Source organism: Corythoichthys intestinalis, chromosome 11 (assembly GCF_030265065.1).
Source record: "Corythoichthys intestinalis isolate RoL2023-P3 chromosome 11, ASM3026506v1, whole genome shotgun sequence".
Lineage (NCBI taxonomy): Eukaryota > Metazoa > Chordata > Actinopteri > Syngnathiformes > Syngnathidae > Corythoichthys > Corythoichthys intestinalis.
Genome location: NC_080405.1, coordinates 17346841 through 17374623, shown reverse-complemented (window position 1 = coordinate 17374623; position 27783 = coordinate 17346841). Strand labels below are relative to the sequence as shown.

The window sequence follows — 27783 nt, the reverse complement described above, 5'->3', positions numbered from 1 at the left end:
CTTCCATCTAACAAACAAAAAAATCCCACCGTTTGATACATAACATAGGTCAAGTAAGTCTGATATCTGATTCACATCTATGCGGTTTGCTGATTAACGTTTGTAAGTCAACCATTGAACCATCTCAGGAAATAAACAGATTTGAAATCGGTGATGTGACGAAAATGGTTGCCTTATTATTCAAGTACCTGCTTAGTTTGCAGTTGCTACCCGCACTTACAGTCGTGTGAAAATGTATCTGAACCTTTTGGATTTCTCACATTTCTGCATAAAATCACCATAACTTCAACCAGACACTTCCTGTAGCTGCAGAGCAGTCTGGCAACTTGATCAGGACTAATCTTGGCCCATTCTTCTCTACAAAACTGCCTGTAGTTCAGTCAGATTCTTGGGATGTCTGGCATGAATCACTGTCTTTAGGTCATGCCACAGCATCTCAATGGGGTTGAAGTCTGGACTTTGACTTGGCCACTCCAGAATGTGTATTTTGTTCTTCTGACACCATTCTGAAGTTGATTTACTTCTGTGTTTTGGATCATTGTCTTGTTGCTTCAGTTAGTTTCAACTGTCTGACAGACGGCCTCAGGTTTTCCTGCAACACATCCTGATAAACTTTTGAATTCATTCTTCCATTAATGACTGCAAGTTGTCCAGGCCGTAAGCCAGCAAAACAGGCCCAAATCTTGATGCTCCCTCCACCATGCTTCACGGTGGGGATGAGGTGTTGATGTTGGTGAGCTGTTCCCTTTTTCCTTTGATGTTGTGTGTTACTTCCAAACAGTTCAACTTTGGTTTTATTAGTCCACAAAATATTTTGCCAAAAAGTCTGTGGAGTGCACAAGTGCCTTTTTGCGAACATTAAATGAACAACAAGTTTTTTTTTTTAGACAGCAGTGGCTTCCTCAGTGGAGTCTTCCCAAGAACACCATTCTTGGCCATAGTTTTTCATATAGTTGATGTGTGCACAGAGATACTGGACTGTGCTGTGATTTCTGTAAGTCTTTAGCAGACACTCTAGGGTTCTTTTTTACCTCTCTGAGTATTCTGCGCTGAACTCTTGGCGTCATCTTAGGTGTACGGCCACTCCCTGGGAGAGACAGTGCCAAACCCTTTCCATTTGTAGACAACTTCTCTGACTGTCGATTGATGAACATCCAGACTTTTAGAGATGGTTTTGTATCCTTTCCCAGCTTTATACATATCAACAATCCTTGCTCGCAGGTCTTCAGACAGCTCTTTTGACCGAGCCATGATGCACATCAGACAATGCTTCTGATCAAGACAATTCTTATCAGGTGTGTGTTTTATAGTGGGTGAAGCAGCTTTAAACCACGCATCAGTGATAAGGCACACACCTGACTTAAAATGTTTGGTAAAAATTGTTTTCTATTGCTCTTTAAAGTGCTTGTGACACGAAAAAGCATGTTTATTTCACAATACACGCGGTATTTTATGCTCCTGAATGATATGGACCGCTTGGATGTGTGTGGAAGCGATCGCTATATTTATTTAGTTTTTTGAATCCCGCGCCAGGAAAATGAGTGACTTCCGGCTTCGGTCTGCATTGAGGAGGAGGGCGCTGTGACGTGTACGGTAGAAGACGTCCTCTTCACACTACAGTGTACTGTTGTGTATGAGGACGAAGGATTCAGCTGATTTTGCGGATTAATACTTTTATTTTTTGCATCACGCCAGCCAAACGGCTGCAGAAAAATCATTCTGTATGCGGGAGAGGCGTATGCGCCTTTTTGGAGTTTCAAAAGGTTCCCATTCACCGTGGATATTTACTGTGGGACCATTGGACTTAAAAGGAAGTGAGTAAACATCTTGTTTTGTATTATGTCAAATACGAATACAGTGATTACAAAGTAAACACTATAAAATTCCTTTAAATAAAGGACTACTTTCGTTTGATCATTGATAGGCATGTAAAAAGCTATCCTCACGCTCATTAGCAGTTAGCTGTTAGCACGTTAGCTACACAACAATTCCAGCCACCCTCCTCCAGGGAACGAACTGTAAATTGCTCTCCGCCGGGCGGTTTGCCGATCCGCAAAGAAACTCGACAACCGGGTCGTCATGTCAAATAATCCAGGCTAGTTATGTGTGATTTTCCACTTCGAAGACTTTGAAACATCCCTCGGTTCGGGTTAGCATGTCGGCTAGCTGTCACTCCTTCTGGTCTGTTTACATTCTCCGAAGCCGGGGAAGGGAAATGACATATGTCCGATTTAGGTGTCATAAAATATCGTTCGGCAGGTGTGACAGTAAAGGTAAAGTCGACTGTTTTGACCATTATGGAGTAATTTTGCCATGTCGTCTTGAATAAATGGATTTTTATTATTTTATATTCCATTTAGCACAAGTTATTTGTCATGACCATGCCATTTATTTAGCAATTGGGGAAAGTACTTGGGTAAAAAGAATATCCTGTAAAAATATTGAAGTAAAGAGACAGAAACAATGACATTTTGCCGCTCTCTTCGTCGCGTTTTCCTCATTGTGAATAGTTCCCCCTCGACGGGCTGACTGGTCCTTTTTCAAGCCATTTATATAGCTATTGGGGAAAAATACTTGGATAAAAAGAATATCCTGTAAAAATATTGAAGTAAAGAGACAGAAACAATGACATTTTGCCACTCTCTTCGTCGCGTTTTCCTCATTGTGAATAGTTCCCCCTCAACGGGCTGACTGGTCCTTCTCAAGCCATTTATATAGCTATTGGGGAAAATACTTGGATAAAAAGAATATCCTGTAAAAATATTGGGAGTAGAGAGACTGAAACAATGACATTTTGCAGCTCTCTTCGTCTCGTTTTCCTCGTTCTGAACAATTCCCCCTCAATGGGCTGAATAGTAAAACCGATGAGCCTAGTCTACCGCTGACGTCATCCACCTGTTGGGGACGCTAAAGCCCTATAATTGTAGGCGTGGCTAACCGGCAGATTAAAAGACTAATTTCTCGTCATCTGCGCTTTGCTAAATTGTTGTATATAGTCGAATCGTCTCAAAATATGATTCTAATTCACATAATAATGCCATTTAAGACTTTTTTTCTGGTGTCGTATGCTCTTTAAGTCTCGGTAGGCAGAGGATTCACTTACTTATTTTTCCCCCTTCTCTCAATATCTGAAAGTTTTTCCTCATTAAAATATGAAAACCTATAAATGTGGGTGGTTTTAGTTAAAGCAGGCACTGCTTTTACATCTGTGTGATTTTGACAAAGATTACATCACATTTGATGGTGATTTTATGCAGAAATGTGAGAAATTCCAAAAGGTTCAGCTACCCTTACATACCACTGTAACGCCGCTGACAGGCAACAATCACAAAGACATTTCTGGGTTCAAAACAAGCATTACTCCATGCCCCCCCCCCCCACTCTTTTGGTCTGACCATGAAAATAAAGTAGTCATATAATGTGTTTAACGATAATTCTGAACCATAGTTATAATTTCATATGTCAACCAACTTCACATAGTATATTCTGTTGTATGACTTTCAAATAATACTACTATCGCAAGATATTGGATATCCACTTTAGGGAGACTTCACACACAATGTGAGAAGATGAGTCATCCAGGCTGTCGCCTAGAATATAAAGTTAAGATTTATTCATTTAATCTCAGGTAGGATCAGTAATAATGTATATTTAACACAGGAGGGGACTAGAGTGGAGGTAGCGAGGCATCCTTTTTTTGTAGCAAATAATGATTTATAGAGCTGGTCCCGGGCTGAATGTTTATCTGTCCAAATGGACTGGGCTCAGCCATCTTCAGTAGTTCTTACTCTGAATAGCTCAATAGATCACCAGTGCATAGGCATTTAAGAACAGACCATTTGCGTTTAGACTGCAGGTGACAAATATTGTTGTTGAAAAAAAGAAGAGTTAGCAGTAGTACTCAACAGTATCTTTTTTTTATTTAATGTTTTTCTTTGTTCGCTTTTTATGTTGTAGTGTTTGTGCTTGTCTTGCAAGAAATTAACTTTGTCACAGTGGCCTGAGATAATAGCAAGAGGGAATTGCTGAGCCTGATGCTGTACTCTGGGAGCAGTACAAGTCATTTCGCTCCAGCAGACCACTTAATAGCTCTGGCTGATGCATAGAGAGTTTGAAAATCCATGCATCAATTGTGCTAGAAGTACAGAAGTCTTTTTAGTGACTGCAGGACAAGAAAGCTAATAGAGTGTCAGATCAATTGTCAAAGCCTTTTAAAGCTAGTTAAGTTCGGAGTTTCAGCAACAATTTCCTAAAATACGCTGGAAATGTCATACACATTTTCAACCGGGCCGAGGCCGTCACTAGACCTTATTGTATCCAACTCTGTTAGAATGGTTTAAAGAGGAGGATAATGTCCATTGCAAGATATTGAGATGTTAGTAAACCATGTTTCACTAAACTCATCGTAGTACCTTTTTAAAATATGTCTTCGGTCTGTTTTTATTATCACTGGCCTGACTGGACTCAACTAGAGCTAGTGTTGACCAATTTTTTGTGAATGATTGACTTTGTTTGTATATTTGACTGGTTGATGTGATGGAAGTGGAGATTAAGGCCTTGTTTACACAGAAACGCAACCTAATTCACGTAAAAAAAAAAAGAAAAAACCCTTCATAGTTCGATAATCAATAAGTTCGCACGATCAGAGAGTTCACCATTCAAATGACATCTGAAATCCAAGTGAATATGATTTACAAAGTAGTGATAATCCCAGACAATAAATGGCATTGCAGTTTTACAACACAACAGCTAATGTATGGACTTAATGTACAACTCGCTCCTCAGACTGGAAGACAATGGACATTGTTTTTCATTAAGACTAGCATCGAAATGTCTATGGCAGCCTGGTGTTTTTTCATGAGACTGACGCAAAAGTAGAAGTGCTACTTACTGTTAAAATGTACAACAAAACACTGAAATATCAAGTAAGCCTGTCGCGATATGCAATAAGTCAATTAATTGCACGGTAAATAAAAGTAAGGCTGGTAATTTTCCCTGCTGCGATTTATCGCTGTGTGCGTGTTCGTGCATACATTTGTGCATGCTGGTGCTTGCGTGTGCTGTGTACACTCGGCAAACGTTCATTTTGATTGCATATAAGACCAAGGTTCCTTTAACAGATGTTTATTGGTCATCAATACAATGTAGAGCTAAAGTTCAGACATAAGGTTCGTGGCACGCCAGACCCACTTAGAGTGTTTGTTGCTAAAAAGCTCAATCTTGGTCTCATCTGACCAAAGCACACAGCTCCAGTTGAAGCCCCAATACTGCTTGGCGAACTCCAGACATTTGCGTTTATGATTGTGAGTGAGGAAAGGTTTTCTCCGTGCATGCCTCCCAAACAGCTTGTTGGCGTGTAGACGCACCTCATACCCACTGTGAAGTATGGGGTGGGTCAGTGATGCTGTGGGGCTGTTTCGCTTCCAAAGGCCCTGGGAACCTTGTTAGGGTGCATGGCATCATGAATGCTTTGAAATACCAGGACATTTTAAATCAAAATCTGTTGCCCTCTGCCCGAAAGCTGAAGATGGGTCATCACTGGGTCTTTCAGCAAGACAATGACCCTAAACATATGGCCAAATCTACACAGAAATGGTTCACCAGACACAAAATTAAGCTCCTCCCATGGCCATCTCAGTCCCCAGACCTCAACCCCATTGAAAACCTGTGGGGTTAGCTGAAGAGGAGAGTACAGAGGAGAGGACCCAGGTCTCCGGATGATTTAGAGAGATTATGCAAAGAGGAATGGCTGAAGATCCCTCTTTCTGTGGTTTCCCATCTTGTAAAACATTATAGGAGAAGATTAGGTGCTGTTTTGTTGGCAAAAGGGGGTTGTGCAAAATATTAACACCAGGGGTGCTAATAATTGTGACACACATTATTTGATGTCAAATAATTATTTCTTTATGTGAGATTTTTTCCCCACTGAATAAATGCACTTGTATTGAAGGTTGGAATTTTCTCTTTTTTTCCATTAAGGTCCCATATTATTTACAAAAAAAATATTAGAAGCTAAAAAACACACAATTATTATAAATCCAATAATTATGGAGGCCACTGTATATCAGTATATGGCGTACTGTATTTCTCTTTCAAACTCCGCACTCCAAAACTTTGACTAAAAATAAAATCTATTACTCCCATTATAATTTCTATATTTTGTTTTCTTTAGAGTGCCCGAGGGGAGGTCTCAAAATCTCACCTACTTGGTCTTGTTTTTCTTCTTCTTGGGGAGGGAAATTTGTGGAAATAAAAATGCTACCCCTGTTATTTGTGGACAGATCGGAATGAAATTTCGTAGGTATATTCTAGAGATGTATACACATAGATGCTTGAAGATGTTTTTACACTGATTAATTGAGGAATTGAAATTGCTACTCCTATGATTTTCATGAACTGATCAGAATAAAATTTGGTAGGTATATTCTAGGTATTTATATGCATCAATGCTCTCAGCTCTGTTTCAATTTTTTTTTTCTCGGCTGATTACATATATTAATTGCGTGCTTATTGTTGCCTGTAGGTTCTTAAATAGCTAGTAGAGGGTGACAGGCAGTCGTAGTACATTTTGAACTTGTTTTAATGTACTTAGTTTATTGGCCTATTTACCTGACTTTTTAAATGACAATGGTTCTGTTATTTAGCTTTAGTTTGTATCTGTAAATGGCATATTGCTCATTTCATTTTCACCTTGCATTAAAAATACTCACCTGGACAGATATAAAAACTTGCTAATCTAAGAATTACGTCATAATTTCAGTGTTGTTGTTTTTTTTTTTTTTTTAAAAGCTAGTTGTTTTCAGTCCCTTTTAGCTGACCTTTGAGAATTGCTGTACAAAGTTATTATTCATAACACTTTGAATAACATTATTGTTTATTATCTCGATTGGCCAACCTACAATTTCTCATTTTTCATCCACATTCGCCAGTATCTGTGACCAGATGTTTCTTAACATGACAGTTTACATCCGTTGATGATATGTTTACTTGAAAATATATAAAATCTCTGTAGTACTTCAAACTGAAAAAAAAAAAAAAATGAAGCACTTGTTACTTTTGGAAACAACAAGTCACAATCAACAAATATGCACTAAGAATAACGCATTGAGTGTTATGAATGCCTGTGCCAGCCTAGTAATTTCTACTACACAGTGAAGCGAGCTGGTGGTGATTTTAGTAGTCTGGGTCATACAATTCTTTGCTATATGGCTTACCCAATGGCAGCCCTCCATCACAGGCAGAAACGATAATGCGGCCCCAAGAGAAAACAGTTCGGGGACTACTGCATTAGGGCAAGAGCGCGGTGTATAAAATGGATAGATCGATTTTCTGTGTGTTAACAAAAAAAAAAAAAAAAAACATCGTGTATACATTTTTTTCCTTACAATATCATCGTTACCCTTCGCAGGCAGATAGTCGTTCCTTCTAAGCAGCTCATCAGGCTTATCGGGCTTGGAAGAGAAATTAGGTAATTAGCTGGAGTTTGAGGATTGTGCTTTGAAGGGACTTGTGTGTTTCATCACAGGGCTTGCACTCTGGTCGGGTCTTGGCGAGGTCACGCTGGATTACCTGAATTATACCAGCTCACATAAGAATGTTACGTTTGATGGCAATCAAATGTCAGCCTTCCAATTTAGTTTGCACACTATTGAAAATGAGCAGTAGCAGTACCTCACCATGTGTTCTTCTTTCTCATGTTTTCCTACCTGATTTAAGTACTTGTGACAGCACTAAATGAGCCTAATCTACAATATTTATTTTGATTTTACACTACAATCAAACAATTGCCCCCAATTTAAAGGGTATTAATGGAAATTAATAGACATAACAGGCTTGACTTTTCAGGGACACAGGAGGCTGATGGTAATCATTATCACCTTTCAGACTCAAACCTCTTTGTCTTACTTTGCCTAATGAGCATTATACACATAATGGATGAGACTTGATTTAATCCACTCTGTAATAACATTATTATCACCCATCTTGTTCATGTAGATAGTTATACCAAATTCATACTTAAAACAAAACACTTGTTCTCGCTGTCCAATGTGTCCATATGTGCAAAATCTATATTTTATGCTGCATTATCTATATAGATAGTACGTACCGTATATTAAGTGGTAGAGGACATTCCCCACAGTACGTGTTGCAAGGTGTGAAGATTAACACTGACCTTGCTTGCATTTCTATTGCAGTGATAGTGAAAGCTAAACCCTACCTCATACACTGCTACCCAAAAGTATTGGCACCCCTGAAATTCTGCAAGATAATGCTCAATTTGTCCCAGAAAATAATTGCAATTACAAATGCTTCGGTAGTAATACGTTCATTTATTTTGCTTGCAATGAAAAAACACAAAAGAGAATGGAAAAAAAATCATTATCATTTCACACAAAACTCCAAAATGGGCCAGACAAAAGTATTGGCACCCTTTGAAAAATCATGTGAATCTTCTCTAATTTGTGTAATTAACAACACCTGTGACTTACCTGTGGCACCTGTGGTGGTGGCAATAACTAAATCACACTTCCAGTCAGTTAAAATGGATTAAAGTTGACTCAACCTCTGTCCTGTGTCCTTGTGTGTACCACATTGAGCATGGAGAAAAGAAAGAAGACCAAATAACTGTCTGAGGACTTAAGTACCAAAATTGTGAGGAAGCATGGCCAATCTTAAGGCTACAAGTCCATCTCCAAAGACCTGAATGTTCCTGTGTCTACTGTGCACAGTGTCATCCATAGGTGTAAAGCCAATGGCACTGTGGCTAAACCTCACTAGATGTGTTCGGAAAAGAAAAAACTGACGAGAGATTTCAACAAAAGATAGTTGAGGTTCTTTATCCACCATCCGCACAAACATCTAAACAAGTTCAAGCTGTCCTGCAGCTTGGGTACAACAGTGTCAACCTGTACTATCCATCGGCGTCTGAATGAAAAGGGACTCTATGGTAGGATACCCAGGAGGACCCCACTTCTGAGCCAGAGACGTAAAAAAGCCAGCTGGAGTTTGCCAAAACTTACTTTGAGAAAGCCAAAAACATTTTGGAAATATGTTCTCTGGTCAGATGAGACAAAGATAGAGCTTTTTGGGAAAAGCCATAAACATAGAGTTTACAGGGAAAAAAATGAGGCCTTCAAAGAAACAGTCAAACATGGCCGAGGTTCCCTGATGTTTTGGGGTTGCTTGTTGCCTCTGGCACTGGACTGCTTGGCCGTGTGTATGGCATTATGAAATCTGAAGACTACCAACACATTTTGCAGCATAATATAGGGCCCAGTGTGAGAACGCTGGGTCTCCCTCAGAGGTCATGGGTCTTACACCAGGGCAATGACCCAACACACACTTCAAAAAGCACTAGAAAATGGTTTGAGAGAAAGCACTCGAGACTTCTAAAGTGGCCAGCAATTAGTCCAGACTTTAATCTCATAGAACACCTGTGGAGAGATCTGAAAATTGGCAGTTTGGAGAAGGCACCCTTCAAATCTCAGAGACCTAGAGCAGTTGGCCAAAAAAGAAGGTTCTAAAATTCCAGCAGAGCATTGTATGAATCTCATTGATGGATACTGGAAGCGGTTGTTCACAGTTATTTTGTCTAAAGGTTGTGCTACAGAGTATTAGGCTTAGGGTGCCAATACTTTAGTCCGGCCCCTTTTTAGAGTTTTGTAAAATGATAATGATTAAATTTTTTTTAAAATTCTCTTATGTGTTTTTTCATTGCAAGCAAAATAAATGAACATATTACTACCAAAGCATTTGTAATTGCCATCATTTCCTCGGAGAAATTGAGCATTATCTGCCAGAACTGCAGGTGTGCCAATACTTCTAGCCAGCAGTGTATATTGCACATTGCAGCACAGTAGTTGACTGACATTCTATGTGAACAATACTTGCTTTTGAATGAATCCAATGTACATCAGGATTTGAACCCATTTTCCATGATTCAGCATCCATTTTTTCCAAACTGTTTTGTGTTAAGCATTTCCATTGTCACTCAGGTAATACTTTTGGACCCCCAATTAACAGACTGCCGTAGTAGAGGTACTATTGCCATTTTTCCACTATGCAGTACTTGCCCAGCTCTCCTATCCTCAGTTGATTTTCTTGTTCAAAGTTAAAAATCTACAAAAAAAAAAAAAAAAAAACACATTAAAGTGCCTGTGACACGAAAAAGCATGTTTATTTCATAATACACGCGGTATTTTATGCCCCTGAATGATATGGGCCGCTTGGATGTGTGTGGAAGCGATCACTATTTTTATTTAGTTTTTTGAATCCCGCGCCGTGAAAATGAGTGACTTCCGGCTTCGGTCTTGCATTGAGGAGGAGGGCGCTGTGACGTGTACGGTAGAAGACGTCCTCTTCACTATACAGCCGTACTGTTGTGTATGAGGACGAAGGATTCAGCTGATTTTGCGGATTAATACGTTTATTTTTCGCATCACGCCAGCCAAACGGCTGCAGAAAAATCATTCTGTATGAGGGAGAGGCATATGCGCCTTTTTGGAGTTTCAAAAGGTTCCCATTCACCGTGGATATTTACTGTGGGACCATTGGACTTATGAGGAAGTGAGTAAACATCTTGTTTTGTATTATGTCAAATACGAATACAGCGATTACAAAATAAACACTACAAACTTCCTTTAAATGAAGGACTACTTACGTTTGATCATTGATAGGCATGTAAAAAGCTCTCCTAATGCTCATTAGCAGCAGCACGTTAGCTGCACAACAACTCCAGCCACCCTCCTCCGGGAAACGAACTGTAAATTGTTCTCCGCCGGGCGGTTTGCCGATCTGCGAAGACGATCGACAACCGGGTCGTCATGTCAAATAATCCAGGATAGTTATGTGTGATTTTCCGCTTGGAAGACTTTGAAACATCACTCGGTTCGGGTTAGCATGTCGGCTAGCTGTCACGCCTTCTGGTTTGTTTACATTCTCCGAAGCCGGGGAAGGGAAATGACATATGTCCGATTTAGGTGTCATAAAATATCGTTCGGGAGGTGCGACAGTAAAGGTGAAGTCGACAGTTTTGACCATTATGGAGTAATTTTGCCATGTCGTCCTGAATAAATGCATTTTTATTATGTCATATTCCATTCAGCACAAGACTGTTATTTGTCATGACCATGCCATTTATTTAGCAATTGGGGAAAATACTTGGACAAAAAGAATATCCTGTAAAAATATTGAAGAGACAGAAACAATGACATTTTGCCGCTTTCTTCGTCGTGTTTTCCTCGTTGTGAATAGTTCCCCCTCGACGGGCTGACTGGTCCTCCTCAAGCCATTTATATAGCTATTGGGGAAAATACTTGGATAAAAAGAATATCCTGTAAAAATATTGGAGTAAAGAGACAGAAACAATGACATTTTGCCACTCTCTTCGTCGCGTTTTCCTCGTTGTGAATAGTTCCCCCTCGACGGGCTGACTGGTCCTTCTCAAGCCATTTATATAGCTATTGGGGAAAAATACTTGGATAAAAAGAATATCCTGTAAAAATATTGGAGTAAAGAGACAGAAACAATGACATTTTGCCGCTCTCTTCGTCGCGTTTTCCTCGTTGTTAATAGTTCCCCCTCGACGGGCTGACTGGTCCTTCTCAAGCCATTTATATAGCTATTGGGGAAAAATACTTGGATAAAAAGAATATCCTGTAAAAATATTGGAGTAGAGAGACTGAAACAATGACATTTTGCGGCTCTCTTCGTCGCGTTTTCCTTGTTCTGAATAATTCCCCCTCAATGGGCTGAATAGTAAAACCGATGAGCCCAGTCTACCGCTGACGTCATCCACCTGTTGGGGACGCTAAAGCCCTATAATGGGAGGCGTGGCTAACCGGCAGATTAAAAGACTAATTTCTCGTCATCTGTGCTTTGCTAAATTGTTGTATATAGTCGAATCGTCTCAAAATATGATTCTAATTCACATAATAATGCCATTTAAGACTTTTTTTCTCGTGTCATATACGCTTTAAAGTGCTATGAAATGGTTTGGGCACCCATAATAATTTTCAAGATTTTCCTCAATACTGTAAATTATTGTTCAGATGTATCTGAAATTTCAGCTAAATATCATACAGCTGAAAAGCACTAATATTTGAGCTGTGAAAAAAAGTTTATAAGATCATAAAGTAAGTGTGCAATAATTAAACAAAAGAAGTCAGATGCATAAATTTGGGCACCCCAACAAAACAAATTACAGCAATATTTAGTAGATCCTCTAAACATATTCTATAGCTTCCAATGATGGTCTAGATTCTGGTTGAAGGTTTGTTGGACCGTTCTATGTTACAAAACATCTCCTGTTCTATCAGGTTTGATGGTTTCCAAGCATGGTTAGCTTTGAATCAATCACATTATTACACTGCTTGGTCATAGCATAAGATTAAGCCTAAATTATTAGGAAGTGTATTTAATTCAGTTATTTTTAACTACATCCTCAAATGTTCTATGACAAATCTAGTACTAAACCTGATACTAACAATAGTAACTTACGGCGACGGAGTAGCTTCAAAGAAAATATAGCTGAATCGGTACTGTGCAATGAAAACAATACATTCGTGTTTGTTAGGTCCTCAACAAATGGGTAGCAAAATGTGTAATGTATGCATCGGTTATTACATACAGTATGCACTTTTGGTATTCCTTTACCATTGCCTCACACACTGTAGCCTGTCTGAAAATATTTTTTCTATATATATTATTTTATAAAGATAAGAAATGGTACTCTATTCATCCCCTAGCTATGTAAAATTGTTTTTGTGCTCAGCATTTTTCAGCTTTGCTTACACGATGGAGGAAGCACTCTTTTTCCTCACTCAGCCCTCTGGCTTTTGTGTCCTTAATATGATATATTTTGAGTAACATTGTTTGTGACATGTAGCTTTCCAGTTGCTGATTTACAATATCCTCCACCCTTAAATGGAGTAAAACAAACAGTGAAAATGTTAGTACTTGGTCAGAGAAAATGTTAGTGTTTGCCATGAAAGCTTCTTATGAAAGCTTCTTCTTGATCGGCTTACTATGTAGATTTTGAGCATGTGGACATTTATGACAATCCTATGATCTAATGTTGAATTAATGCACCTAGCAAGCACTCCATTGCTACTGGTTTAACTTTTGGTTTTACAGTGGGGCAAATAAGTATTTAGTCAACCACTAATTGTGCAAGTTCTCCCACTTGAAAATATTAGAGAGGCCTGTAATTGTCAACATGGGTAAACTTCAACCATGAGAGACAGAATGTGGAAAAAAAACCCCCAGAAAATCACATTGTTAGATTTTTAAAGAATTTATTTGCAAATCATGGTGGAAAATAAGTATTTGGTCAATACCAAAAGTTCATCTCAATACTTTGTTATGTACCCTTTGTTGGCAATAATGCAGGCCAAACGTTTTCTGTAACTCTTCACAAGCTTTTCACACACTGTTGCTGGTATTTTGGACCATTCCTCCATGCAGATCTCCTCTAGAGCAGTGATGTTTTGGGGCTGTCGTTGGGCAACACGGACTTTCAACTCCCTCCACAGATTTTCTATGGGGTTGAGATCTGGAGCTCTGGAGACTGGATAGGCCACTCAAGGACCTTGAAATGCCCTCGCTGACGGAAGGAGATTTTCACTCAAAATCTCTCGATACATGGCCCCATTCATTCTTTCCTTTACACAGATCAGTTGTCCTGGTCCCTTTGCAGAAAAAACAGCCCCAAAGCATGATGTTTCCAACCGCATGCTTCACAGTGGGTATGGTGTGCTTCGGATGCAATTCAGTATTCTTTCTTCTCCAAACACGAGAACCTGTGTTTCTCCCAAAAAGTTCTATTTTGGTTTCATCTGACCATAACACATTCTCCCAGTCCTCTTCTGGATCATCCAAATGCTCTCTAGCGAACCGCAGACTCCCCTGGACGTGTACTTTCTTCAGCAGGGGGACACGTCTGGCAGTGCAAGATTTGAGTCCCTGGCGGCGCATTGTGTTACTCATAGTAGCCTTTGTTACTGTGGTCCCATCTCTCTGTAGGTCATTCACTAGGTCCCCCCGTGAGGTTCTGGGATTTTTGCTCACTGTTCTTGTTTTCATTTTGACGCCACATGGTGAGATATTGCATGGAGCCCAAGATCGAGGGAGATTATCACTCTTCCATGTATGTCTTCCATTTTCTAATAATTGCTCCTACAGTTGATTTCTTTACACCAAGCGTTTTACCTATTGCAGATTTAGTCTTCCAAGCCTGGTGCAGGTCTACAATTTTATCTCTGGTGTCCTTCGACCGCTCTTTGGTCTTTGCCATAGTGGACTTTGGAGTGTGACTGACTGAGGATGTGGACACGTGTCTTATATACTGATGTTGACAACTACAGGCCTCTCTAATCGTTTCAAGTAGGAGAACTTGCAGAATTGGTGCTTGACTAAATACTTATTTGCCCCACTGTATGTACTACAACACTGATGCACTCTATTTTGACTACAGTATTGTATTTAATATTATTTATTAGATACTTTCCGTATTATCTCAGCGACTTTGAAATAAAAACGATTGGAGATACTTTGAGCATCAACTTAAGGCTCCACAGAAATGTTTGTTTTGCCAGTCAGTGAACATTGGATGTACCCTTGTAGTTTCTGGGTCTTACTCCCATCAGTAGATTTCAACATGCCTGTGAATAATTTGTTGGCCTTAATAAGTAACTAAGCACACTGGGAAAGAGATTTTTCAAAGGCAAAGATAATTCATTTTCTTCAATAGGTCTCTTAAATCTCTTACAATTCAAACAGGCAAGGTAGATATGGCCTTTGGTACTTATCACGGTAAATTGAGCAGATTTACCTCGATCACGATAAATGACGATAAATTCGCCCAAGAGGACTGTTATATAATTTGAAAATCTGAATAAATGCATGAAATACAAATTAACCATTTCTCATTGATTTATTTACCAGCTTTCAATTGATTAAACAATTGTACTTTGAGGGTAAACGTTAAGTATATAAAAGATCTTGTAAACAATAAGATTTCAAGTATAAACATTTAAAACGGCTTGTATGACATGAACAATGTACAACATTGTAAATATTGCTATGGCCACTGTGCAAAAATGTCATTGTAACTCAAAGGCTTACAGCAAGAGGGGCTTAGACATAGCACTTCAAACAGAGGAGTATCAGACAACCTATTGTTAATGGCTGCTGTGACATGATGACTCAACACAAGTGTTTACTTCAGGTTCCTACTGCAAAAAAATAGCATGTTAACTCGTTTTTTTTTCTCTTCTAAAGGGCACGCACGCACCTCCCACCATACACACACACATTAAGCTTCACTGCTCTAACTGTCTTGCCAACATTTAAGATTTTATGATGGCAGTAATGACACAGAAAAAAGCAAGCACATAGAGAAAAATAGCTTAAACGGTCATAGTATAGGCTATACTCATGGATTATACTTTATGCTGAATGCTGAGTTTATCCATTGTAAAAGCTATCAGAGAAGTCACACACACACACACACACACACATAGATACAAAATAACGCGACATACTGATTGTACTGATTGTACCAAAAGTACTGCTTCCGCTCCAGTTCATTGAGTTCAGCCGCTTCGATAACGTTAGAGCTGCTGTCGGTGTTGATGGCGACTTTATGTCCCACGCAGAGAGCATTTGTTTCTGGGCCTGAGCAATTGTTTCAACCATGTGGTCGTCTGAGAAATAGGCTGTATCCAGCAGCCGGGATGCGCATCTCCCCCTTGCTGTCTTTGAAATGGACCATGAAACTTATGTAGGTCTCCATGGTTAGTCGTCCTTCTCAAATCCAAAATACAACCGACGTCGAGTTCTTTCTTTGCCCCAACACCGATACCCCAATACTCGAAATGCTTGTGGCCTGGCTACGGTAGCCGTTTCACTGTTATCAGACTTCATCACGTTAACTTGTAGCGTTAGCAGACCGGTTGATAGCAACATGCTTCTATTTGTTTTTCCTGATAGCCACGTGACTTCACACGTAAGCTCACGGGCTGAACTTTCTTCAAGGGGAATGAGCATAGCCGAACAACACATAGTCACATCGGGCTGAAAAGACACATTTTTTCGTTTCATTAAAAAAACGCACAATTTACCGACATGGTCAAAATTACGTCGATCATAGTGAAACATCCTGATAACGGTAAATTTTTGGTAAACTGCCCGGCTCTAACTGGAACCAAAATGCACATTTCAGACCGCCTAGAGGTAGGTTTTAAAAACACGCTTGCTTGTTGTTGTTCTCCTTCTTCCTGGGGAGGACACTATCTAAAATTACTATTCCTCTGTTATTTGGTGAAGGATCACAATTAAATTTCGTCAGTATATTCTATGAATGTATACGCATCGATCCTCAGAGCACAATTGTTGTTTTTTTGTCTCAGGGCTAATGAATTAGATTAATTGCATACATAACATTTCTACTCCATTATTTGTTGACGAATCACAAAGAAATTTGGTTTGTCTATAGGTATTGATTCTGGGGGCCATGGTTTTTGTGTGTGTGTGTGTGTGGGTGTGTGTGTGTCAGGGCTGGTTTATTAATACATTTTGGAATTAAAATGGCTACTCCTCCGTTAATTATGGACAGTGTCAACAATTAATAACAACAATGAGATATGGTAGGTGTATTTAGGAATGTATATGTATCAATCCTCGGAGCAGGATTTGAACAATTTTTTTCTCTCAGGACACATTATTTGTGGATTTTTGTTGCCTGTAGGTTTCGAGTTAGTCTGTGGAGGGTATGCGTGCTCTTTGATTGTGCTTTTAATGACTAGTTTGATGGGATGCTTCTGGAGTGAGCTGGGTGCTTGTAGTTCTATTCGAACTTGTTACTGTATTGGATTACACCGACCAAAATTTGCAGATTTCTTGAGTAAAAGATGTGAAAATTTCGACTCTGGTCACAATGATGGGAATAACAATCTTCTTCGAACTGATGCCTCCACACTTATTTCTTTAGTTCAGGGAGGTTTCTGTATGTACAACCTGCAGAAATGTTTTATCAATTTGCACTCAGTCTGTGTTTGAATACATGAAAAGAAATATGATACAAAGGAACTTAGTTGTCATGCATCAGTATGGGGAATATGGTTGTGCAAGAACCGCAAGTGCGCTTTTCTTTGCACCCATGTGGGTGATAAGGCCCTTTATCACAGAGATAAGTATGCAGGCTAAGGGAGCACTACTTTAAAGAAAACATATACAGGAGCTTACTCTTAAGTGGTGATGACGTCTTGTGAAGTTGCGATGATTAATACGATGCTGCACTATTTCTAGAATTCTGTGGTTCCCACTGCGGGGACAGAAAGATGAACTTGCCTATTGGGGCTTCTATGATGGGTTATCGTACTCCTCCATCACTATAGGGGCTTCTTGACTCTGACAATCTTTTTCAGAGACAGAGCTCCTCTAATCACAGCAACACATAAGCGTCTGGTTGCATTCCATTCATCAAGATGAATAATGTGCGCAAATATCTGGGCAAATACACATACATGCAAAACTAAACGAGGCTGGTGTTCCTGTGCAAAGAATATTACATCTCTTGACGGTAAAACTTACATCAGTTGCGTTTTGTCTATTGATTTGCCAATTGAACTTGAGCTGCCATCTATAATAACCATGCACGCACAAGAACAAAACAGAAAAAAAACATTCATTTGAAATCATGTTGCGAAGCTTGCTCACAATTGTTTCCCCTACAAATCCAACATATTTTTGTAGAAAGCAGGGATGTCTCGTTCCAGATTTGTACACCAAGACCAAGTCTCCTGATTCTGAGAAACTGCCGGTACAGAGTGACGACCCGATACCGGGGGAAAAAAAAGTAGTTTTTTTTTCTTTTTAAATTTAAGCTAAAGTTCAAAACATGTTACAGTACTGTACTGTTTACAGTACTTCCGCTTTTTGCGGTTGTGTTGTATATACATATATATTTTTGCTTATTTTGGCAATGCAATTGAATTTGTGGATTATTTAGTTACTGTTTAGCACTTAATTAGAAAAAAAAAATATATATCTATATATTTTTCGATTCCGATCCACTGAAAAATCAGCGCGATTGGCCCGATTTCCGATCTCTTGCTCAGATTGGAGACATCCCTAGTAAATAGGGACTGAAATGTCCTCAGCTTGTCTGTGTGTATGCACTATGCACCTTCATTTACCATATCTTATGTCAGGTTGACATACTTTGAAAATTAAGAATGAATTGCAGACAAAATTGTGCACATCATTTTGCCTCAATTACTTGATGACAACATGCAATTACAAGATTGCATTACAAGATTAAAAAATGCAATTATTTAATACTGTATATCACAATTGATTAATGAAACATTATGTCCACCCCCTTTTGAATAACAGTTTTGTCTCAGGATGTATTTGCACAACAATGATTTAGTAAAGGTTTATGTATCATGTTTTTTTTTTTCTTTTAAGGTAATACTAATTCACCTGTAAGTGCAAAAAAATACAATATTCCACCCTCCTGTTCAATGCTCAAGATATGGAGAAAAAGTTAATTGAATTAATTCTGACAAGTTGTATCCGACCTTTACAACATTAAATTACCACATTAAATTATCATAGTTTTATTAGGGCTGTCAAACTATTAAAATTTTTAATCGAGTTAATTACAGCTTAAAAATTAATTAATCGTAATTAATCGCAATTAATCGCAATTCAAACCATCTATAAAATATGCCATATTTTTCTGTAAATTATATATATATTCTGTAAAATAATTTGTTGGAAAGGAAAGATAAGACACAAGATGGATATATACATTTAATATACGGTACATAAGGACTGTAGTGGGCATTTCACTCTACTGTCATTTAAATCTGTCTATGCTGTCCTCACTCCGAAGCGTCTACTTTTTCCAAAGCTAGACAGCTAGTGAATGACACCTTAATAATCAGACTTCTTCCTTTTTCATCTGATTTATTAATAAAATGGCCTGAAACCATTGTCCTCTTTAGACCGTAGTGAAACTACAAAAAAAAGTACACAAGCATTGCATTAGCAACAACGTTAGCTTAGCACGCTATACAGGTTCACTAAACATACAGAAAAAGCGTCTCATACAAAAAATATAACGTTTCGCTTACTAACATAATATGTACATTCTTTACAACAACCATACTTACGGACAAATCTTGTCCAAGGATCATATAAGCACAACATTGCAACGTAGGTGTCAGCCCGAGACGTCGTGCAGCCATATTGAACTGGCAAGAAAGCAATAAACCATGTCGCAAAGCGACCACAAGAGTTCGCTGTTAGACAGCACAAAAAACCTTGCTGTAAAACTTACCAAAAGGCAGAATACTGTCTGAGCGGGACATGTGCGTTAATTGCGTCAAATATTTTAACGTGATTAATTTAAAAAATTAATTACCACGCGTTAACGCGATAATTTTGACAGCCCTAAGTTTTATTTAACATTTACTTGTCCTACTACAGTACTTAAAATTTACTTAACTGTATGAAACATTAACTTCTTTTAACAAGACATGATATTGTTGTTTTCACTGTTAAGCAATATTATGTGACTTTGATTCAAACTGATTTACCTGATTTGATGGCACTTACCAATTGATACTTATAGACCAATTCAGCAATAAGTATATATACACTTTCATGCACAAATTATGATTTTAAAAAAAGTTTTTAATTATATTCATTTAGGGCAGGGGTCTCAAACCTTCAGCCCAGGGGCAATTGCAATTGCAGCCCACTGGACAATATTTTGCAATCCCATTTGACATGCAATTGTGGTATTGTTGCCAACACATATTTTGCAATGGACGATAAAAAGAAATCATTCATTCATTCATTCATTGAAAGATCCAAAAATATTTTGTTTAAATAGAAATAAATAATGAAAGAAAACCCCCCACAAAAAACATCAGTAATTATTATTATTATTATTATTATTAATTCTAAATAAAATAACATGAATAAAAAACAATATACAAATACAGTCATCACAAATTGTTAAAAAAAAGACACATTCTGTTTATTTTTTGGTTTGTTTTGTGACCTCATATAGTTTGTCTTTCACTGCCATTGATGGCAATGGACGGGGATGTATGTATGAATCTGTTGGGTAACAATGGAATGATCATTTCCAGTCCCTCCGAGTTGAAATGGATTGGATATTTATATGGGTCAACAGGTGTTTTTTTACTAACTACCACAGCACATACTCCGTTATCTGGGCTGGCAGTATATGAATTAAGAAAATGAGAACTTTTTAATAGATGTCTACTGTAGTAACCGCGGTCAAGAACAAAACAAAACAGTGTTGTTTTGGCTTGTTGAAGACTGAACTTCAGTTGAAAGCCACTGTTAATGGAAACAATGAAAACAGCATCTTTGTAAAAAATATATAAGAAAAAACAAAAATCAAAAAATGGAGGAATTGCAAATAAATTTCCACGTATGATAAAAAGGCACCCCATAATAGCGGAAATCTCCAAGTTATTGAATGCTACCCAAAATATTGGTAAATGTTATTCAACACTACAAGATTTCAATGCAATGCATGACTATTTGGTTTAAGGATATCCCCGATCCGATCACGGGATCGGAAATTGGGCTGATGGCGCCGTTCTCACAGGATCGGAATCGGGTGAAAAGGATCAGGTTTTTAATTAAAAAAAAAAAAAAAAAAAGAAATCAAATAATTAAAAAATATATAGCTATATTGATTTTAAGGCCTGAAAAAGTAACAAAACAGAAATACAATGGCATTGCCGAAAGGAACAAAAAATACTCAAATTTCATACTCCGCAACACTCCAGGAAAAAGCGGAACCGGAATTATTGTAAACAGTACAGTACTGTAACATTTCTGGAACTTTTGTTTAAAAAAAAACAACAACAAAAAAACTTTTTTTTGGTATCGGATCGGGACTTGGTATCAGCAGATTCTCAAAATCAGGTCTCGGAATTGAGTGCAAAAATATACGATCGGGACATCCCTAATATGGTTAGTTAACAAGGTTGCTTGGCACCAAGATGCTGTCAGTGATTGGTTTAATCTGATGACAAAAACAATTAATAAGGGAACTTTTCATTATTTACAGTAGATATGTTACCCGTAAAATCAGCAAATAAGCATATTTGTGAGTGCTGATCCATGAACAAATGTTTTTGCAAATTTGTTGCTGCTGTTTGTGAAGTCATTAAAAGAATAGTACGTAGCTAAAAATTTCAGTTATTAAAATATTAAAAAGTGGTGTTGGATGAGAGAGGCTGGTTAAGCATGTGTTCAAATGACAGTGGCTTCAGGGAGTGGCTGAAACTTTTGAAAAGTGAAAAGAAGCTCCCAGTCATTGCGGTACCAGCTGTGGGGCTGCTGAGATTATGGTGGGGTGAGGTTTAAGGATCAGTATGACCTTCTTAGTAGGCCGAGAGCTGTGTTGGCATGGTATGACTGATGCAGATTTATCATAGCCGGAGAAAGCCAATTACTCCGGTCATCATGTCGCCCTTCAGGAGCCCTCTTGATGGAATGAAATGCATTACAGTATTCTTTTGCCAGTGTTATTGTGTTTTCCCTTCGTTGATCCTCCCAGTTGGAGTGTTAATAGCCATGTCAATGGTAATCTCAGAGGGTCGTGCTTCGTGGAGGAGCTGTGGAATTACATCTTTTTTGTTTTCTGAGCTAGTCAAGACAAAGCCCCTTTATTGTGACACTTGTGTGTCCTTGGATGACTGCAGATCAACTCTACTGCAATGCAGAGTTTCAATATTCGAGAATGTCTTTCATGAACTGAACAAACGGTGGCTCATCATAAGTATGTTTTCTTTCAGACACAGGCCAAAGTGGCTGAAAACAAACAACTCAGGTCCAGCCATGTACAAAGACTACAGAGCAAGGAAAGTTACAAGTAAGAGGCCACGGTGCGTGTTTTTTCTTCTGGTTAATTCTGCATTTAACCTGCAGCTTTTTCATCAGCAATAGAGGTGGGAGATATGTGTGTGGGGCTGTCTTATCCAAATACCCAGTATGGTCTTCAATGACCAAGGTGAATAGCATTCTTTTCGCTAAATTTTCGCAACAGATTTTTTAATTTTTTTTTTTTTTTTTTTTTTAAGGGAATGTGATGGGGAAAAAGTCTATTGGCATTTTGGATTGTTACTGGAGATGTATGGGGTCCCTGAGGTTCCCTCCAGAGAAAGAAATATTCTACCCCCCACCCCCACCCCACCCAAAATGTCCAGTGCAGTCATTTTTAGAAAAGGTCAGATAACAAAGAATTTACCTGGATGTTAAATTTCACCAGACACTGCACAGAACTAATGAAATGAGTCGAATCCAATAATTAAAGTCAATTTTCTAGAAAAAAACCTCTTTTATATTCACAGATATACATTATTAACATGCTTTTTATTGGACAGTGATTGATTCTCACACTTTCTACAGAGTAATATCAACAACAAAACAAAATTCAAGTGGTTATAACCGTGCATATATTTTTATCATAATTATTATCAAATTTTACAAATTGAAACACACATTAAAAAAATCCTCTGACAAGGCTTTGTTTCTGGAGAAAGAAAATAACCTTAAGTCTTGCGTTTATTGTTTCTATAAGCTTTTATTGTCAAATTAAAATAATCGGCTTTTATTTTATCAAATAAAATCATTTTAATGTACCTTGGCTTTTGCTGAAATTAGGCCCCTGACGAAGTAGGCAACTGGGAGGACACTGTGGATCGGAACGCATCGCATCAAATAGTTGCATTTTCAACTAAAATGAAAGCCAGTACAAGTATTTTTTTCATCTACTCGCAGATCAGTCGATGTAATGACAACCCGTAACATTGCATGTTTTTTGTTGTTGTTGTTCCTGACAAACTCCTCCATGGTTAAATCCACCCGTTTACTCCACATGATGTGTGGACTGGGCTATAATTGGGGTAGCGAGAAAACTTGAATGCACTTGAGAACAATGGCGAAAAGGACAATAAGTGACTACTTTCTATCCAACAAACCTGTTCGCACTGTTTCAAAGGACGCCAACGGGGGGAGTAAGTCTGACTCAGGCGCTCGACACATGGGAGGCGATGATTATGGCGAAATGCAAAAGTCATTGAACTAAAAGCCAACACACGGGGCGCAATGCGACTGCAGCGGCAAGCGACAGCGACACGCACCGCCCTGTGCTCCTGCGTCGTCGCTGGTCTCTGATTAGCTATAAATTGTTTTGAATATAAATATATGAGAATAAAATATAGATTCATTAGTTTGTAGTTTTATGCATTTATTATGAAAGTGTTTATCGCTTAAACCAGAGGTCTGGAACCTTTTTGACTGAGAGAGCCATGAACACCACATTTTTTAAAATGTAATTCCGTGAGAGCCATACAATATTTTTATAACTAAAAATACAAGTAATGTGTTCATTTTATGTAATTTCAACACTTTTAAAGTACAAGGGTTGGGGTTAGTCTCTGAATTCTTTTTAATAACATTGTTATGCTGTTGCTAATCAATGATGAGTATTTCTTACCATTTATGCGACTTCTGGTGCTGCATGGTTTTGCTGATAGCTTTGTAGTCTGGTTAATACTTGGTGGGGTTAAGCTTCTTGCAGGCGTTGAGAAACTTAGGATGCGTCTCTTTTAATGTTCATTCAGCGCCACGAATCCTGGTTTTCCCCGCCACGCATGGAGCACCGACAGTGCACACGGAAACAAGTTTATCCATCGATAGATTTTTTTTCTTAACGAACTCATTGAAGGACTTGAATAAATCCTCCCCTTTTGTTGTCCCTTTCATAGTCAAAACCTTGCAATCACGCTGAATTGGGATAAATTGCTTACGCCTGTTGACGCATTGAAAGTGAGAGACAAAACGGTGCCGCATTTATGTTTCTCACTTGCGTTGCCTCAATTTGATTTGACATCATGATGGTAAGATCGTGAACAGTACTTGCCAACAGAGGCATCATCATCAAAAACTCTCCACAAAGGCAAATTCCTCTGTTCATTCCTGCTGAAAGGTACGATCCTCCTCATCTTTTTTTCTTTTTGCCATCTTCTCAAAAGGGTTTCTAAAATTAGCTGACAAATGCGGAAAACAAAACTAAAAACAAGGGAAGTTTACTTCACGCCAGGGGTCGCGTTAACCGAATATTTTCCGTCGTTGACCGATTTTTTAAAACGGTGACGGAAAAAACTGAAGTCCATCCGTCATTTTGACCGGTTGCAATTCACACCCCAGACCACAGGGTGGCGAGTGAGCATATTAATTAGATATTGTCTCTCTTGATGCATGACGTCGTTGGCCTTACTCTGAAAAAATGTCAAGGCAACTGAGTGTCCGAAGTTTCTTCAAAAAGCCCCAAACGACAATGGTGTTGATAAAAGAGGTGAAAAAACAGGGACTGCACAAGCGGGCACGCAATTCAAGTCCATGCGCACCAGGAGGAAAGTGTGAGACTACGTTCAGGCCACAGCAGGTGAACTGTTAATTTCATTATTCCCTATGCTACATATGGTAGGCTACCTACCTACTGGGGCCTCAGTGACGTTTCTTATTCTCGTTATATGATTATACAACTTTAACATTTGTTAATAATACGCTCTGTGTGTAGTATCATCCATCGCTTTTCCTTTTTAAATGGGCACTTATAAGCGAACGCAAGAAGTAACAACGGGAACATTTCACAGGCATTTCACGGGAGAGCATTTCGACTCTTCGGCCAATCATTTGCGAGAGCGAGTGGATAGTGAGGGGACCGCGCGCGGCTCTTAAGTGTCTCTGTCACGTGACTGTCGTAGCCGGTGTAGGCGCTTGAACCTACACCGGTAACGCGCTCGGCCAAATGGACACACAAGTACGGAAGGTGAATTATGCCAAACAAAGGGTCACCACAATGTCATTATCATCATTTTAAAAATTTAAGTGACGGGTAAAAATAGATTATGACCGGATTTTTATGACCCTGTCAGTCAAAATGACAGACAACGAAAAAGTCTAGCGCGACCTCTGCTTCACGCACACGCACACATCGGCCGTTATTTTCGACAGCAAAATACGGCGATGCCACTTGAACAGTGTCTCTGCATCATCTGCATTGTCAATGCGATTGATAGATAAATAAATGTATAGATAGATACAACGACATGTATGTTTGCCACTTTCCCACTAAAATTGCGGACTACCACTAAAACGGACTATGCGTCACGTGTTCACCCTGGGCTCACGCAGCCAATGGTATGGGACTTGGGCGGATGTAACATAGGCGTGAGTGTTGTCAGAGCATTAAAAAAGTTAACATACGCTGCAAACGTCATGTCTGCTCAATACTGCACAACACCAGCATATGACAAAGGAGTACGAGACTTTTTTTTCAATAGTTAAAGAAATGTCTGCGAGCCAGATGCAGCCGTCAAAAGAGCCAGATCTGGCTCGCGAGCCATAGGTTCCCGTCCCCTGGTTTAAACAGTAAAAATGAGAGGAAAACTTTGCATGTCAATTTACAGTGTGCACCCCTGAATCTTGAAAGTGAGGGGCCACTGTACTCTTGGTAAAAAAAAAAAAAAATGTTAGTCTGGAGCTCTTCATTGCCAGTCTTTTTTGCCACCGTCCCAGCGCTTTTGGAATTTTTTTGCTTAAAAAAAAATACAAAAAAAGGTTTTTTTTTAACAACAAGGAGAACCTTGTTTTTTAACAGTTCGGTTCACTTTGAAAACTAAATATCATGTCTTTGTAGTGTATTCAATAAATTATAGGTTGAACATTATTTGCAAATCATTGTATGTTTTTTATTCATACTTTAACACAACGTCCTAACCTTATTAATATCGGGGTTGTAAATAAATTGGTAGATAAATAGCCAACGACAGCATGTTTAATAACACTATATTAAAGATGAGTATCTCCATTGTCATCTAAGGCAATATTGTGTTTATAATAATAATAATAATAATAATACATTTTATTTATAAAGCGCTTTTACCTGTGCTCAAAGGCGCTTTACAGTTGAGGAAAAATAAATATATAAAGCTCACACAACGTGGGCAGTACAAAACAATAGAGAAAAGAATTACAAATTAAAAGCCAGTTTAAAAAGGTGAGTTTTTAACAATTTTTTGAATGTGGGAAGATCAGAACAGGTGCGGATGGTTTTAGGGAATGCGTTCCAAAGTGAGGGGGCAGCAACGGAGAAGGCTCTGTCCCCCCAAGTACGGTGTGTTATTTGTGGGGGCAGTGCGAGAATGTTTCCATTAGATGAGCGGAGGTGACGGGAGGGGGTGTGGGGACAGAGAAGGTACGTGAGGTAAGGAGGAGCCAAGTTATTGAGTGCTTTGTATGTGAGAAGGATGATTTTGAAATGTATCCTGTGTGAGATGGGAAGCCAGTGCAGTTTGTGAAGGACGGGGCTAATGTGGGGGATGGCGTGGCTCAGTGGTGGAGTAGTTGTCCCCCAACCCAGAGGTTGTGGGTTCAATTCTCCACCCTGATGAACGCGTCTAAGTATCCTTCAGCAAGATACTGAACCCCGCATTGCTCCTGGTGCTGTGTCACCAGTAGGTAGATGGCAATGTAGTGTAAAGCGCTTTGAGTACCTGAGAGGTACAAAAGCGCTATACAAGTATAACACCATTAACGCCATGTGATTCCTGTAGGGGGTACGGGTGAGAAGGGGATCCGAAAAGAATGCTGTTACAATAATCGAGTCTGGACAATGCATATATGAGGGTTTCTGCAGCAGAGTAGGTGAGGGAGGGGCGGAGGCGGGCTATGTTCTTGAGGTGGAAGAAGGCAGTTCTGGTGATGTGGTTGATGTGTTGATGATCTTGTTGTTGATGTGAGCTGTAGGGTCTATGATGATTATGTCCGATTTGTTGCTGTTGAGTTGAAGATAGTTAAATTGCATCCAGGATTTAATTTCGCTGAGGCAGTTGTGAAGTGTAGATTTGGTGCTGTGTGAGATGGTTTTTGTGGAGATGTATATTTGGATGTCATCGGCGTAGCAGTGAAATTGCAGTCCAAATTTACGGATGATCTGACCAAGGGGGAGGATGTAAAGAATGAAGAGGAGGGGGCCAAGAACTGAACCTTGGGGGACACCTTGTGGGAGGGAAACAGCAGGGGACGTGCAGTTGTTAATGCTGATGAATTGTTGTCGGCCGGTGAGGTAGGAGTGGAACCAGGAAAGTGCAGTGCCAGTGATGTGTAGTGACTCTAGTCGGGAGAGCAGGATGATGTGGTTGATTGTGTCAAAAACAGCAGTGAGGTCCATGAGAATGAGGATGGTGAGTTGTCCGGAGTCCGAGGAGTGGAGGATGTCGTTGGTTACTTTGAGAAGTGCTGTTTCGGTGCTGTGTTGTGAGCAGAAGCCAGATTGGAAAAAATCAAATAGCTTATTGTCGGTAAGGTGGGTTCGGAGTTCTGACGCAACTGCCCTTTCCAGAATTTTTGATAGAAAAGGCAGATTTGAAATGGGTTGGTAGTTGGTCGGGATATCGGGGTCTAAACCAGTTTTCTTTATGATCGGCGTGATGGCAGTCAGTTTGAGAAGTTTGGGGACAGAGCCAGAGCGGAGGGAGGTGTTAATGATATCAGTGATAAGTGAGGAGATGACGAGGAGACAGTCTTTTATTAGAACAAAGCGAATGGGATCTAGGGTGCAGGTGGCAGTTTTCATTCCAGACATAATGGTTGCAAGTTGAGTGGATGTTATTGAAGAAAGCTCAGTGAGTTCCTGGATAGTTGTGGGCGTAGAGG

At 39.1% G+C, this 27783-nt stretch overlaps 1 protein-coding gene across 4 annotated transcripts in view; it reads left to right on the top strand.

Moving 5' to 3' along the window:
* The window catches only part of enox2 (ecto-NOX disulfide-thiol exchanger 2), a 388688-nt gene that overhangs the window by 58920 nt on the left and 301985 nt on the right, over nucleotides 1–27783 (top strand). Inside the window, exons 1-2 of one of the 4 annotated variants that reach the window (XM_057849985.1) lie at nucleotides 21866–21931; nucleotides 22000–22069. The exons of 1 other annotated variant lie outside the window; for it this stretch is intronic. In XM_057849985.1, the coding sequence (XP_057705968.1) occupies nucleotides 22051–22069 (19 nt within the window). In that variant the 5' untranslated portion in view covers nucleotides 21866–21931; nucleotides 22000–22050. Of the gene's footprint in view, nucleotides 1–21854; nucleotides 21945–21999; nucleotides 22070–27783 lie in introns of those variants that run through there. 2 more of the 4 variants (XM_057849983.1, XM_057849986.1) reach the window with 2 other exon arrangements.